Source organism: Ailuropoda melanoleuca, chromosome 6, assembly GCF_002007445.2.
Source record: "Ailuropoda melanoleuca isolate Jingjing chromosome 6, ASM200744v2, whole genome shotgun sequence".
Taxonomy (NCBI): domain Eukaryota; kingdom Metazoa; phylum Chordata; class Mammalia; order Carnivora; family Ursidae; genus Ailuropoda; species Ailuropoda melanoleuca.
Window position 1 is genome coordinate 43,052,079 of NC_048223.1, and position 16,197 is coordinate 43,068,275.

The 16,197-nt window shown below is 38.8% G+C and overlaps 1 protein-coding gene across 1 annotated transcript in view; it reads left to right on the top strand.

The window, feature by feature from the left end:
• TOPAZ1 (testis and ovary specific PAZ domain containing 1) overlaps positions 1-16,197 on the top strand; it is a 192,580-nt gene that overhangs the window by 109,617 nt on the left and 66,766 nt on the right. The window contains 4 exon segments of the mRNA XM_034663557.1: positions 1,596-1,735; positions 3,379-3,464; positions 4,179-4,304; positions 5,808-5,871. Of these exon segments, the coding sequence (XP_034519448.1) occupies positions 1,596-1,735; positions 3,379-3,464; positions 4,179-4,304; positions 5,808-5,871 (416 nt within the window).

Consider the following 16,197-nt stretch of genomic DNA (forward strand, 5'->3'; position numbering starts at 1 on the left):
TGTTCAAGTCCTTTTACATTAAGGCAGTAGTTTTCAAAGTGTGATCCTTGTAGCAGTAGCATCAAGTGGGAACATGTCACAAATACAGATTATTTGGTCCTGTCCCTGACCTGCTGAATCAAAAACTCTGGAGATGAGGCCCATCAGGCTGTGTTCCACAAGGCCACCAGCTGATCCTAATATGTTCTCAAGTTTGAGAAGTATGAAGGAAGAGCCTAGGTAAGAATTAGATTGGCACAGAAACCCAGTTTGATCCATGACCATTTGAAATTTTAAAAGGGAAAAAATGACAAAAGTTAACTTTTTTTTTTTCTATTGAAAGCATTTTGCTTACAAACCAAATAGTGTCATTGCAGCCTCAAGAGTTTTATCATCAGTTTGGCTGTACCATAATGACCAGGAGTGTGACATTGGACAAATCACTGCATTACCCCAAGCTTCAGTCATCCAATCAAAAACAAAAGAATTTTACTAATCTCTTCCATCTGTAAAATTCCATAATTCTTATTTGTTCTGTATTATTACTTTTGTTTTGAGGAAGGTTATGTTGATTGCACATATTAATGATGTCCCAAGTTAGAAAGAGAAATGAGTATCTTTATTTTCTGTGTAATTTTTTTTAAGATTTTATTTATTTGAGAGAGTGTGTGCATAAGCAGGGGGAGGGGCAGAGGGAGAAGTAGACTCCCCACTGAGCAGGGAAGCATGATGCAGGGCTTGATTCCAGGACCCTGGGATCATGACCTGAGCCAAAGGCAAACACTTCACTGCTTAAGTGAATGGACACCCGTGCATCCCCTGTGTAATTTTTAAGCTCTGTCAGTGCTACTAAGTTTGAACTATTAGGAGTGTGGGACCCTCTTCTTTCTTACTATTTTTATTCTCCTCTAGCCCAGGGAACCCCAGCTGAAAAAGCTTATTAGAATTGTTTTTAAGGTAAAATATTATAGTATCAGTGATTTTTCTCCTAAAAACTAAATTCATTTATATCTATCAGTCAGCTTTGAGGTACTTCCCACTCTCCCCTTGCTTATTTCTTTTTCTAGATAAGTGAAATTCAAGAAAACTCTTAAGTTTTTCTAAAATTTGTTATACAGGATCTCACATATTAAAATATAGTTGAAGCTGTTTAAGCAACCAAGAACAGTACATTTTTTATACTTTCTTCCCAAAGGAAGCTCTCAAGTACTTGTATAAATTTATTAAATATACTTGTCCTGAAGAATAATTTATAATTCATTTATTTCATTGTACTATCAATAGAATAATTGGATGATCTTTTCTGGATTAGAATGCTAGCTCAGTTCCTCCTCAGACATTTTGTCTGACATGATCAAAAATATTCTGCTCTAGGTTTAACCCAACCACCTTACTCCTACCCCTACCCCAGCCATTTAACAAGCATTGATTTTCTATTTAAGAAGGCAAGAACACTTATTGAAAATACTGAAGAATCATAGCATGGTAACAATACACAGCATGGTGAATAGCATATACATAGTGTGTTAGTTTGTGTTTCCACTTATTTGATTCTCATTACTTTAACGTTCTTAGAATAAACTTAAATTCTGCTTTTGGCTTTTCTGCTCACACAGTGAAGAGTCTAAAAATGCAGAGATTATGGTTGGTGAATGTCAGTTAGCAGTACTGGCCCCAAAACCTCTGGGCTTGTCAGTGCCACCTTTGAATTTAAGTGGTCATCAAGAAGACATATTACTGAAGCCCTGGATGAATGGTACTGTTTTCTTAATAAAATTCTGTATTTTGATAATATAGAAACTGGATAAGAGATTTTTTTCTTTTGCCAAAAACAAAAAAGGTTAGAAAAATCAAAACAAGCCTAGAATATGTTAAAATTGGAAAGTTTGTATACCTTTACTTAGAACTTTTGATGGAACAGTTTCTTAAATTTCTGTATTTATGTGATAGCAGTAGTACAGATAAATTATAGGCTATACCTAAAATATTCATATTTTAGTTGAGTATTTTGGAATTTTATAATTATTTTAGAATTTGTGTCAGTTTTTTTGGTAATCCATAATGCTTTGAACAAAATAAGCAAGGCCGAAGAATGAATTTAGAAACAATAAAACTTCTTTGTGTAGCGCACACCTAATTCTTCTGTACTTTCCTGTTATTGACTTCGTGCTGTCTGGTGTTGTGTACTACAGCAGCACGCCCAAATGATCATGTGTTTTATCTTAAAAAGCCTTAACAGTTTTTATAATGAAAATTACAGAAAAGCTATGCAGCAGAAACTTAAGCTTGTTCCAAATTCATCTGAATGCTGCCAAGTGAAAAATGAAATTATTTAAAATAAACATTTTTATTTTTTTATCTTTAGAGAAAAACATTTCTAAATGTCCTAATTCTCCTTTTAAAAGACCAAGGGGTAGAATGCCTGGTGTATTTGTAGCTCAGGCAGCCATTACAAAATACCACAGACTGGGTGGCCTAAACAACAGAAATTTATTTCACACAGTTATGGAAGCTGGAAGTCTAAGATCAGGGTTCTGGCAGGATTCAGTTTCTGGCTCTCTTCCTGGCTTGCAGATGGCTGCCTTCTTGCTAAGTCCTCACATGGCCTTTCCTTGATATATGTGTGTGGAGAGAGAGAGCAACTCTCTGATGTCTCTTCTTATAAAGATACTGATTCCATCAGATCAGTGTCTCACCCTTATGACCCCATTTAACCTTAATTCTGTGAAAGGCCCTGTCTTCGAGATTTTATTTATTTATTTATTTATTTGACAAAGAGAGCTCACGCACACGTGCATACACACAAGCAGGGGGAGCAGCAGGCAGAGGGAGAGGGAGAAGCAGTCTCCCTGCTGAGCAGGGAGCCTGACGCGGGGCTAGATCCTAGGACACTGGGATCATGACCTGAGCCAAAGGCAGACGCTCAACTGACTGAGCCACCCAGGCACCCCAAAAAGGCCTTATCTTCAAATAAAGTCACATTGGGGGTTAGGGCTTGAACGTATGAATTTGTGGGGAGTACATAGTTCATTTCATAATGGGTTTGTCAGTTTTCCTTCCTTAGAAATTTTAATTCTGTATCATATATGTCTGTTTAATATAGAGACTGTCATTTGAATACAGTGTTCAGTGCTGCTGTATGAGGCTTTTAAGAAAGTATCTTCAGTTTAAAATGAGTTTAAAATTTTACATTTAGGCCTAGAAATACCTAAGGAGCAGCTAAGATGTAAGTCATTTTTTATTTCACAGGCACACACTGTAGCATCATAGTCAGTGAACTGAGTATAAATAGTCCAAAGTGGAACTTGAAAGCACATAGTAGTGGTAATCCGTTGCATTGTTATGAAGGGAAGAAGCCATAACATGTTGGTGTGTGATGTCATTCTTAATCATTTCTAGATTTCAGATTTCCAGGAAAACATTCTCTCCTAAAGCTGCAGAATCCTGAAACTTGTGAAATATTTAAGAGGGAAAAAAATGTAGGGGTAAGTCTTCATATTAAAAAAAAAAAAACCATAATCCTATAAAGCACATATTTTGGTCATATTACCCTATCATTTTTAAAAATTTTGAATGGCAGTTGGTGGTAAGAAGCATAAAATGAGTAGTGATTCAGAGGATATCCACAAATAATATAAGAGGTTTAAAGCAGAAGGCTGGGTGGGTAGGGTGGAGAGGGGATATCCAAAACAGAAAATATAGGATGAATAGTTCCCTGTGGTGAAAGAGAAAGCTGGTGATTTAATTAAAGCAGTTTATAGGAAAAGTTTGTTGTAAATACTTTGATTCTGTCATTTCTCTTTCTATTAATCAGAAAAGCTATGGAAAATTTGTGTTCTAAATAAATGCATCTGAAATATGATGCATATTAGAATAACTTTTTATTATAAAAAACAAAAGGGGCCGGTATATGAGAAAGGGGAGGGAATGTATAAACTTTTAAAAACATGTAAAGTAAAGCAGTAGTAACTTTGGAATATTTTATGTTGAAGGAAATTGCAGAAATTCAGACAAATCATTTTAAATTGTTTTTTTCATTTTTTTTGAAAATATAAATTGGAGTTTTTTTTTTAATCAAGTCAGCAGACAATTTGTCTTGATACTGTTTTGGGTATATAATATTTCTGGTTCCTTCAAATACTTTCTCACTTGATTGTGGTGTTTTACAATTAACATAGAGAATTTATCTAATTTTCTAGGTGTTCCAGAAGTCCCTAGGGTTGATGCTACCCCATAGATATTGCAAATTTCATTTTAATACATTACGTGGCTGTGAGCGATCACAGTGCAAGTTTGCTCATGTGCCTGAGCAAGGGGATGAAAAGGTAAAATATGTAAAGTCTTTGAAGTAGAGATTGTTTTAATAATTATCTCAGTCATATGTTTTAATTCAGATTTTCTTTGACTCCTAATAGCATAGATGAGCTTTGCCTGGTTTTGTGCTTTATATAAATAAAGTCATACAGTCTGTTTTCTTTAGTTTCTTGCTTTTTGCTCAATATTTTTGAGATTCATCTATCGTTTTTACTTATTTACAAACATTTCTTTCTCATTGCTGTATAATATTGAATATTCCTTTGTGTGGGTGTATCAAAATTTATTTTATTGATAAATATTACTTTTGATTCATTTGGGTGGTAATTACAGTAGTGATGCTATCAGTGTTCTTCTGGATGTCTTTTGGTGAATATATGTGCACTTCCTGATGGGTTATACTTAAAACTGGAATTGCTGGGTCATAGGATCTAAATAGATTCAACTTTAGTTGACACCACCAAACAGATTTCCAAAGTGGTCTGCCAAATTACACTCTCACCAGCAATGTCTGAGAGTTCTGGTTGCTTCATAGGCTTACCAGCTCTTGGTATTTATCAGCCTTTTAATTTTAGCCATTCTGGTGGGTGGGGAGTGATACCTTCCCTGATGATGATTGATGAAGCTAAGCATCTTTCAAAATCATTATTGGACATTTGGATACCCTCTTTTGGGAAATACCTAAATATTTTGCCTCTATTCTATGGGATTGTCTTTTTTTTTAATCTATCTTAAGAATTCTTTATATATTCTAAGTTTGTTGTGGGATATGTGTATAGCAGGTAACTTTTACTAGTGTACAGGTTGCCCTTTCACCCTCTTAAAAGTGCCTTTTGGTAAACAGGATTTCTTGATTTTTATGTAGCCCAATTTTGTCAATTTTTTATGTTAAGTTTTTGCATCCTATTGAAGAAATCTTTGCCAAGATCTTTTGGTTTTTTTTCTTTAAAAGGTCTGTTGTTTTATCTTTGCATTTAGAACACTAAGCCACCTAGCATTGACTTTTGTTTATGATGTGAGAAAAACGTCAAGATATTTTTTTCCCATGTGGATCCCTAAGTGACCCAACACCATTTGCTAAAAAGGACCATTCTTTCCCCCCTGTACTGCAGGGTCACCTCTCATATAAATCAGCTGATTATATATGAGTGGGTCTATTTGTAGGTTCTCTGTTCTAATCTATTGGTAAATGTATTTGTCTGCACCAGTAAATTTTTTTTTAAATGACCTAAATAAGGTTTTTTTAATTTCGAATATTCAAGGATTTCCTACTTCCCCAATTGCTTGCTAATCTTTTCTATTTCCTTGACTATTTCTTTGTCAGAGCATCTCTAAAAGGTTTCTGTAGTGAATTCAATATGCATTTCAAATCTGTGAGTTAACCTAACTTCAACTTTTTATGCCATTGCTTTAAATTCACTTAAAAAAATAGAATAAGCAGAAAGATAGGATGGAAATTTGTGTCTTTTTTATGAAATATAAAAAGGTAATGTTATGTTTTTCATTACTTGTAGGTTTGTATGGATGTGTTTAAGAAATATATAAGTATCAATGAGCTGTGTTTGCTACAACGTGCAGGTATGAGACAATGGAATGATTACTATAAATTCATGAATGTGAGTGTTTCAGACAATATGCTATTGTATCTTATAGTTTGAAAGTAAATTCAATACTTTTAAGTATGAAAACTGAATGCCTTAAAGTGACTCTGAGGTCTTAGAAAGGATTAAAAGTAAGTGTGGTGCTTTGGTTACTAAAAAAAATTAGAATCTACCTAACAGTATAATTCTCTTACATACTAATATTTGCATGATGTAGAAATTTTATGTGTAGGTGTAAAACAGAAAAAAAATTGTTAATTGGCTTAAAATCTTTCTGAAGGGATGTTTCAGAAACTGGATCTTCCCTACTTCTTTATCCTTCACTTTTAACAATTATCCCCTTGAGGCCAATGCACCATCCATACTGAGTTCTGTGCAGTTCCCTAAACAGGCCAGGCTCTGTTATAATATCAGAGCCACTTTTCCTGCTGTCTATCTGGGATGCCTTTCTTCCATCCATACCCCATAGCAAAGACTTATTCATCTCTCAAGTCTTAGTCATAGGAAATAGCAGATTATTGATTGCTACTTCTGATCACAAAGGTGCAAAGAGACGGCAGCTATTACTGTCAAACTTTTCCCCGTTGTTTTTCCCGTTGTTTTTCCCGGTTGTTTTTCCTGCTAAAGTGACTTCCAGGGGATTTAAAGGGCTAGCACCCTTTTTTAAAATCCTTCCTTTCATGTTTCTCTTTTTCCCCTTTTGGGAGCCAGATCTTAGAGACTAGGATATTAAAAAACATCTGCATGCGTATATGGGGAAAACTAAAAAGTGACTGTAAGGAATAGGCTTACAAAAGACCTGAGAAGATCTTAAATTTACACTTCAGGCTGGTCCCCCCCACAGAACATACTACAATCAAAAAACAAAAGCAGTAACAAAAACAATAAAAAACCCCAGCAAACTCTGGGGACAGGAGAGAATCTGAGCTCTGTAGTTACCACATTATTAGATTCAAATGTCCACTTTCAACAAAAAGTGCCAAGGTATACAAAGAAATAGGAAAAAGTACACCCACTCAAAGGAAAAAATAAATCAATAGAAACTATCCCTGTAAAAGATCTAAAGGCAGGTAGTTGAGACAGTGACCTCAAAACGACTGTCTTAAAGATGCTTAATGTACTAACAAAGATAGAGAGGAAATAAAAGGATGTATGAACAAAATGGAAATATCAATTAAGAGATAGAAAACCTAAAAAAGGTCTGGTTCCAAGATGGCAGAGGAGCAGGAGACCTAAAGTTGGTCTGGTCCCAGGAATTCGGCTAGAGAGCTACCAAACCATTCTGAATACCTATGAATGCAACTAGAGAATGAAGAAAAGAGTAGCAGAAACTCTATGAACAGAAAAGCGACCACTTTCTGCAAGGAGGAGAAAAGATGGCGGAGGAGTAGGGGTCCCCTTTCTCAGCTGGTCCCCTGAGTCAAGCTGGATATCTACCAGACCATCCTGAACTCCCACGAAATCAGCCTAAGACTCAGAAAGATACATCTGGATCTTCACAAAAGAACATCTCCAGCACTGAATATTGAGGTACGAGCAGGGAGCTGTGAATCTGGGCACAGATATCCGAAGATAAATGGAAGGGGGAGGGAGCCGACGCACTCGGACACTGGGAAACGGTAGCCACCCGCACTGGGGAGCGGGCTGGACTCATGGACTGGCCCCGTGAGAGAGCAGACGAGACCATGAGCCTGGGAACGTGTGTGCGACCAGACTGAAAATCGGAGCTCCGGAGCGCTCGTTGGAATTGGATTAAAACCGGGAGCTTGGGAGCATGCACACGTCCAAACTCAAAACTGGAGCTCTGGAGCACACACTCGAACTAGACTGAAACCCAGAGCTCGGGAGCGTATAGGAGACTAGACTGAAATCCAGAGCTCCAGAGCGCTCACTGAACCGGGCTGATAGCGGGAGCTCGGGAGTGCGTACACAACCAGACTGAAAGCAGGTGCTCCGGAGCACGTGCGAACCACACTGAAACAGGGAGCTCGGGAGCGCACATGGGAACTGGGGGCGGCTGGCGGTGTTAGAAGCACAGAGGAAAGAGACTTGCCAGCCCTGGAAATGGGGGCTGGGAGAGCAGCTCTAGCATGCACAACCCGGGACGCTGCAGGGTTTTTAGCAGCACCAACAGAAACAGAGTTAAAGTGGCCAAGAGAGCGCAGTGGAGAGTGGACTGTGATCTCTCTTTTCTGAGACAGAGGCTAGGATACGGCCTATGCTGCTCTGACTCTCAGAAGGGCCACAGAAAACTGCCAGGGAAAGCCGCTAGAGAACAAAAGCCCAGAAATACCAGCTCACATTGTGCCCATCCCCATTCCCCCTTGCAGGGGACAGGGGTACTCACCAAAACAGGATTGCTTGAGTATCAGTGCGGCAGGTCCCTCCCCCAGAAGGCAGGCGGAAAAATCAAGAATCCCACATCCCTAAGGTCCCTATAAAACAAGTGCACACTGCCTGGGTCCTGGTCAATAATTTGGGCTCTGGACATCCCCTCAACCTCTCCTCATCAAATGATGAGAAGGAGAAATCCGCCCCCAGCAAAGAAAAGATAATGAGTCTGTGACCGCTGCCCCAGAACTGATGGATATGGATATAACCAAATTGTCAGAAATGGAGTTCAGAGTAACAATGGTCAAGATGATGTGTAGACTTGAAACAAATATAAACGAAAATATTAGCAAGAATATAGATTCTCTAAGGGTGGAAATGAGAGCGAATCTGGCAGAAATTAAAAATGCTATGAATCAAATGCAGTCTAGACGCTTTGATGGCCGGGGTAGATGAGGAAGAAGAACGAATTAGTGAATTGGAAGATGGGATGGTAGAAGAGAAAGTGAAAACAGAAACTTGGCTCAAAAAAAATGCAATCTCAAGAATGTAGATTACGGGAGATTACTGACTCAATGAAACTTTCCAGTGTCAGAATCATTGGCATCCCCGAGGGGGAGGAGAAAGAGAGAGCTCTAGAAGAGATATTTGAACAAATTGTAGCTGAGAACATTCTTAATCTGGCGAAGAAAACAAGCATTCGTGTCCATGAGGCAGAGAGGACCCCTCCCAAGGTCAATGAGAGCAGACCTACACCACGTCACATCATAGTGCAATTTGCAAATATTAGATCCAAGAGTGCAGTATTGAAAGCGGTCAGGGGGAAGAAAATCCTCATGTACAGAGGGGAAAATATCAGAATAACGTCAGACCTGTCTACAGAGACCTGGCAGTCTATGAAGGGTTGGCAGGGTATTTTCAAAGCTCTATAAGAAGAACATGCAGCCAAGGATCCTTTATCCAGCAAGGCTGTCATTCAGAATTGATGGAGAGATAAGGACCTTCCAGGATCGTCAGAAACTGAAGGAATTCATAACCACCAAACCAGCCATACATGAGATATTAAGGGGGGTTCTATAAAAGTAAAAAGGCCCCAAGAGTGATACGGAGCAGAAATTCACAAACTATAGAAACAGAGACTTCACAGGCAACATGACATCATTAAAATCATATCTCTCAATAATCACTCTCAATGTAAATGGCCTAAATGCTCCCATAAAACACCACAGGGTTGCAGATTGGATAAAAAGGCATGACCCATCCATTTGCTGTCTATAAGAGACTCATCTTGAACCTAAAGGTCCATCCAGACTGGAAGTGAAGGGATGGAAAACCATTTTTCATGCCAATGGACCTCAAAAGAAAGCTGGGGTAGCAATTCTCATATCAGACAGATTAGATTTTAAACTAAACACTGTTGTTAGAGATACAGAAGGACACTATTTTATTAAAGGATGTATCCAACAAGTGGATATGACAGTTATAAATATTTATGCCCCCAACAGGAAAGCAGCTAGATACACAAGCCAACTCTTATGAGAATAAAGAGACATATAGATAATAATACGTTAATAGTAGGGGACCTCAACACTCTGCTCTCAGCAATAGACAGAACACCTAAGAAGAAAATCAACAAAAAAACAAGAGCTTTGAATGACATACTAGACTAGATGACCTCATAGATATATACAGAACACTACACCCCAGAACAACAGAACACTCATTCTTTTCGAGTGCACATGGAACTTTCTCCAGAATAGACCATATACTGGGTCACAAAACAGGTCTCATCTGATACCAAAAGTCTGAGGTTATTCCCTACATATTCTCAAACCACAGTACTTTGAAACTGGAACTCAATCACAACAAAAATTTGGAAGAAACTCAAACACTTGGAAACTCAGAACCATCCTACTCAAAAATGATTGGTAAGCTAGGAAATTAAAAATCAGTTTAATCTATTTTTGGAGACCAATGAAAATGAAAACACATCAGTCCAAAACCTATGGGACACTGCAAAGGCAGTCCTAAGGGGAAAATACATAGCCATCCAAGCCTCACTCTAAATAGAAAAATCTAAAATGCAGTTTTTATATTCTTACCTCAGGAAGCTGGAGCTGGAACAGAAGAACAAGCCTAACCCATACACGAGAAGGCAGGTGATCAAGATTAGAGCAGAGATCAATGAATTAGAAACCAGGAGCACAGTAGAGCAGATCAACAGAACTAGAAGCTGCTTCTTTGAAAGAATAAATAAGTTCGATAAGCCACTGGCCAGACTTATCCAAAAGAATAGAGAAAGGACCCAAATTAATAAAACTATGAATGAAAAGGAGAGGTCACAACCAACAGCAATGAAATTGGAAGGATTATTAGAAACTTTTATCAACAGCTATATGGCAATAAATTAAGCAATCTGGAAGAGATGGAGGACTACCTGGAAACCTATAAACTGCCAAGACTGAAACAGGAAGAAATTGATTTTTTAAACAGGCCAATTATATGAAGAGATTGAAACAGTGATTACAAACCTTCCAAAAAACAAAACGCCAGGACCAGATGGTTTTCCTGGGAAGTCTACCAAACATTCAAAGAAGAAATAATACCTATTCTCCTGAAGCTGTTTCAAAAAATAGAAACAGAAGGAAAACTACCAAACTCATTCTGTGAGGCCAGTATTACCTTGATCCCCAAACCAGGCAAAAGAGCTCATCAAAAAGGAGAATTACAGACCGATTTCCCTGATGAATATGGACACCAAAATTCTCAACAAGATCCTAGCTAATAGGATCCAACAGTACATTGAAAGGATTATCCATCACGACCAAGTGGGATTCATCCCTGGGATGCAAGGGCAGTTCAACATTCGCAAATCGATCAGTGTGATAGATCATATCAACAAGAAAAGAGTCAGGAACCATATGATCCTCTCAATTGATGCAGAAAAAGCATTTGACAAAATACAGCATCCATTCCTGATTAAAACACTTCAGAGTGTAAGGATAGAGGGTACATTCCTCAATCTCATAAAAACCATCTATGAAAAGCCTACAGCGAATATCATTCTCAATGAGGAAAAGCTGGAAGCCTTTCCCTTAAGATCAGGAACACGACAAGGATGCCCACTCTTGCCATTATTATTCATCATAATACTAGAAGTGCTTGCAAAAGCAGTCAGACAACAAAAAGGGATAAAAGGTATCCAAATCGGTAAACAAGAAGTCAAACTGTCTCTCTTCGCAGATGACATGATACTCTATGTAGAACACCCAAAAGACTCCACCCCCAAACTATTAGAAGTTATAGAGCAATTCAGTAATGTGGTGGGATACAAAATCAATGCTCAGAAATCAGTTGCATTTCTATACATGAACAATGAGACTGAAGAAAGAGAAATTACGGAATCCATCCTATTTACAATAGCACCAAAACCATACGTTACCTTGGGATTAACTTAACCTGAGACGTAAAGGATCTATATTCTAGAAATTACAAATCACTCTTGAAAGACATTGAAGAAGATGGAAAAATATTACATGCTGATGGATCGGAGGAAAAACATAGTTAAAATGTCTGTGCTACCCAGAGCAATCTACACTTTCAGTGCCATCTCAATCAAAATACCAGTGACATTTTTCAAGGAACTGGAACAAATAGTCCTTAACTTTGTGTGGAACCAGAAAAGGCCCCGAATTGCCAAGGAATTGTTGAAAAGGAAAAACAAAGCTGGGGGCATCACGTTGCCGGATTTCAAGCTATACTACAAAGCTCTGATCACAAAGACAGCATGGTACTGGCACGAAAACAGACACACAGACCAATGGAACAGAACAGAGAACCCAGAAATGGACCCTTGGATCTTGGGGAACTAATCTTTGACAAAGCAGGAAAAAAACATCCGGTGGAAAAAAGACAGTATCTTCAATAAATGGTGCTGGGAAAATTGGACAGCTACATGCAAAAGAATGAAACTTGACCGCTCTCTCACACCATACACAAAGATAAACTCCAAATGGATGAAAGACCTCGATATGAGACAGGAATCCATCGAAATCATAGAGGAGAACATAGGCTGCAACCTCTTTGACATCAGCCACAGCAACCTTTTTTCATGACACATCTCCAAAGGAAAGAGAAACAAAAGATAAAATGAACTTGTGGGACTTCATCAAGATAAAAAGCTTCTGCACAGCCAAGGAAACAGTCAAAAAAACAAAGAGGCAGCCCACGGAATGGGAGAAGATATTTGCAAGTGACACTGCAGATAAAAGACTAGTATCCAAGATCTAGAAAGAACTTCTCAAACTCAAGACACGGGAAACAAATAATCAAATCAAAGAATGGGTAGAAGATATGAACACACTTTTCCAATGATGACATACAAATGGCTAACAGACATATGAAAAATTGTTCAAAATCATTAGCCATCAGGGAAATTCAAATCAAAACCACCTTGAGATACCACGTTATACCAGTTAGAATGGCAAAAATGGACAAGGCAAGAAGCAACAAATGTTGGAGAGGATGTGGAGAAAGGGAATCCCTCTTACACTGTTGGTGGGAGTGCAAGTTGGTATAGGCACTTTGGAAAACAGTGTAGGGGTCCCTCAAAAAGTTAAAAATTGAGCTACCCTGTGATCCAGCCATTGCACTACTGGGTATTTACCCCAAAGATACAGATGTAGTGACGAGGAGGGCCATATGCACCCCAATGTTCATAGCAGCATTGTCCACAATAACTAAATCGTGGCAGGAGCCGAGATGCCCTTCAGCAGATTACTGGATTAAGAAGATGTGGTCCATATATACAATGGAATATTACTCAGCCATCAGAAAGAACGATTACACAACTTTTACAGCAACATGGACGGGACTGGAGGAGATTATGCTAAGTGAAATAAGTCAAGCAGAGAAAGTCAGTTATCATATGGTTTCAATCATTTATGGAACATAAGAAATAGGAAGATCGCTAGGAGAAGGAAGGGAAGAATGAAGCAGGGGTGAACAGAAGGGGGAATGAACCATGAGAGACTGTGGACTCTGGGAAACACACTGAGGGCTTCAGAGGGGAGGGAGGTGGGGGAATGGGATAGGCTGGTGATGGGTAGTAAGGAGGGCACATATTGCATGGTGCACTAGGTGTTGTATGCAAGTAATGAGTCATGGAACATTGCATGAAAACCTGGGGTTGTACTGTAAGGTGACTAATATAACAAAATAAAAGTTATAAAGAAAGAAAAAAAAAAGAAAACCTAAAAAATCTCAAAAAGAATCTGGAGCTGAAAAAGCACAGTAACTGAAGTGAGAAATTCAGCATGAGGATTCAAAGGCTGAGTTAAGCAGGCAAAAAATCAGCGAACTTGAAGATAGGACAATCAACATTATCACGTCCAAGGAACAGAAAGGAGAGAGATTGATGAAAAGTGAACACAGCCTAAGGTACCTGTGTGACCCTGTTAAATGTATCAATATACACATTGTGGGAGTCCCACAAGAAGAAGAGAAAGAGAAAGGGGCAGAAAGAGTCTGTGAACAAATAATGGCTGAAAACTTCCCAAATTTGATGAAAATCATGTCCAGAAATCTCAGCAAACTCCAAGTAAGATGAACTCTTAGAGACCCACACCAAGACACATTATAACCAAAGTTTCAAAAGACAAAGACAAAGAATCTTGAAAGCAGCAGGAGAGGAATAAATCACATCCAAGGGCTCTTCAATAAAATTATAAGCAAATTTCTCGTTAGAAACTGGAGGCCAGAAGGCAGAGGGGCAATATATTCAACATGGTTAAAGAAAATTTCTGTCAACCGGGAACCCTATATTCAGCAAAACTGCCCTTCAAAAATAAGAGGGAAATTAAGACTTTTTCAGATAAACAAAAGCTGAGAGAGTTCATTTCCCCTAGACCTGCCCTGCATGAATTAAGGGAGTCCTGGGTGGTGAAAGTAACTCATGGTCATGTGGAAAAATAAGGATCTCAATAAAGGTGAATACATGGGCAGTTGTTAAAGCTAGTATTATTGTAACAATAGTTTGTAACTGCTATTTTGTTTTCTACATGATTAAGGAGACTAATACATTTAAAGAGAAACTTTGTTATTGTGAAAACTAGTTATTGCAAATTTGGTAACTCCAAATCCTCCTTTTTATATAATTTAAGAGAATTATGCATTTTTTAAAAAACTATTAATATTTTGGGACACAGTATATAAAAATGTAATTTTGTGACATCAACAACTGAAAAGAGTAGGGATGGAGTGTAAAAAAGCAGAGTTTTTGTATGTTATTGAAGTCAAGTTGGTATAAGTTCATATTAGAGTATATGACTTTAGGATGTTAAATGTAATCCGCATGGTAATAACAAAGAAAATAGCTATAGAGTATATACAAAAAGAAATGAAAAAGGAATTTAAATGTTTAATTAAAAAAATCAACTAAATACAGAAAAAGACAATGGTAATGCAGGGAAAAAGGAACAAAAAAGCTACAAGTATGCAAATAGAAAACAAATAGCAAAATGACAGAAGTAAGTACTTCCTTATCCGTAATTGCTTTTAAGCAATTGAGTTAAACTCATTAAGTAAATGAGTTAAACTTTCCAAATAAAGGACATATTAGCAGAGTAAATAAAAACACATGGTCCAACAAATGTTGTTTACAAGATATTCACCTTAGATGCAAAGACACAAATAGATTGAAAGTAAAAGAATGGGACGCGCCGGCCCTGGAAGTGAGGGCTGGGACCCCGGGTGTGGGGCGCACAGCCCGGGATGCTGCAGGGTTGAGCAGCACCAACAGAAACAGAGTTAAAGTGGCCAGAACATCAGTGGAGAACGATCCGCAATCCCTCTGTTCTGAGACAGAGGCTGAATTTCAGCCGGGGCTGCTCTCTCAGAAGAGGCATAGCAAACCGCCAGGGAAAGCCGCCAGCGAACAAAAGCCCGGAAATACCGGCTCACAGGGTGCCCATCCCCATCCCCCCTCACAAGGGACACGGAGACTCTACCCAAACAGGGTTTTCTGAGTACCTGCAGGCAGGCCCCTCCCCCAGAAGGCAGGCTGAAAAATCAAGAAGCCCACAACCCGGAGCGCCTGAGTGGCGCAGTCACCAAGCACCTGTCTTCGGATTAGGGTGTGATCACAACGCTCCGTAAGGAGTCCTTCATCGGGCTTCTCCACCGGGAACCTGCTTCTTCCTCTCCCACTCCTCTGCTTGGGTTCCCTTTCTTGCTGACTGTCTCTCTCTCTCTCAAATAAATAAATAAACTCTTTAAGGAAGAAGCCCACATCCCTAAGATCTCTATAAAACAAGGGCGCACGGCCTGGGTCCCAGTCAACACTTGGGCTCTGGACAACCCTGCAATCTCTCTTCATCAGAATGACGAGAAGGAGAAGTCCCCCCCAGCAAAGAAAAGATAATGAGTCTGTGGCCTCTGCCACAGAATTGGCCTCGGCCACAGAATTAATACATATGGATGTATCCCAATTATCAGAAATGGAATTCAGAGCAACAATGGTCAAGATGATGAGTAAACTTGAAAAAAGCATCAGAGAAAGCGTTGCTGAGAATATAGAATCCCTAAGGGCAGAAATGAGAGCGAATCTGACAGAAATTAAAAATNATGAAGATAGCAACTTTTCTTCTTGCCTGCTAAAGCCTTGGCAAATGAGCTTGAAGTGCCCAGGTGACAGTGGTAGCATTTAATGCAATGAGGATCTTGCTGATTTCATTGACAGAAGTGATTCCTCTTTTGGGGTCAGGATTTCCAACTATGCAGCGCTCAGAGCTATAGGGATAGGTAGCATTAATTCTGCATTGGGTCATTAAGAGTGTTGCCTAGTAGGATTAGTGCTGCTTCCCTATTCCTTGGTTCCCAGATGCATTTATTTTTCCTAGTGAGCACACAGCATCAGGTAAAGTTCTTTAATCCAAGGTGTATACTGCATCCTAGATGATGGCACTGTACTATC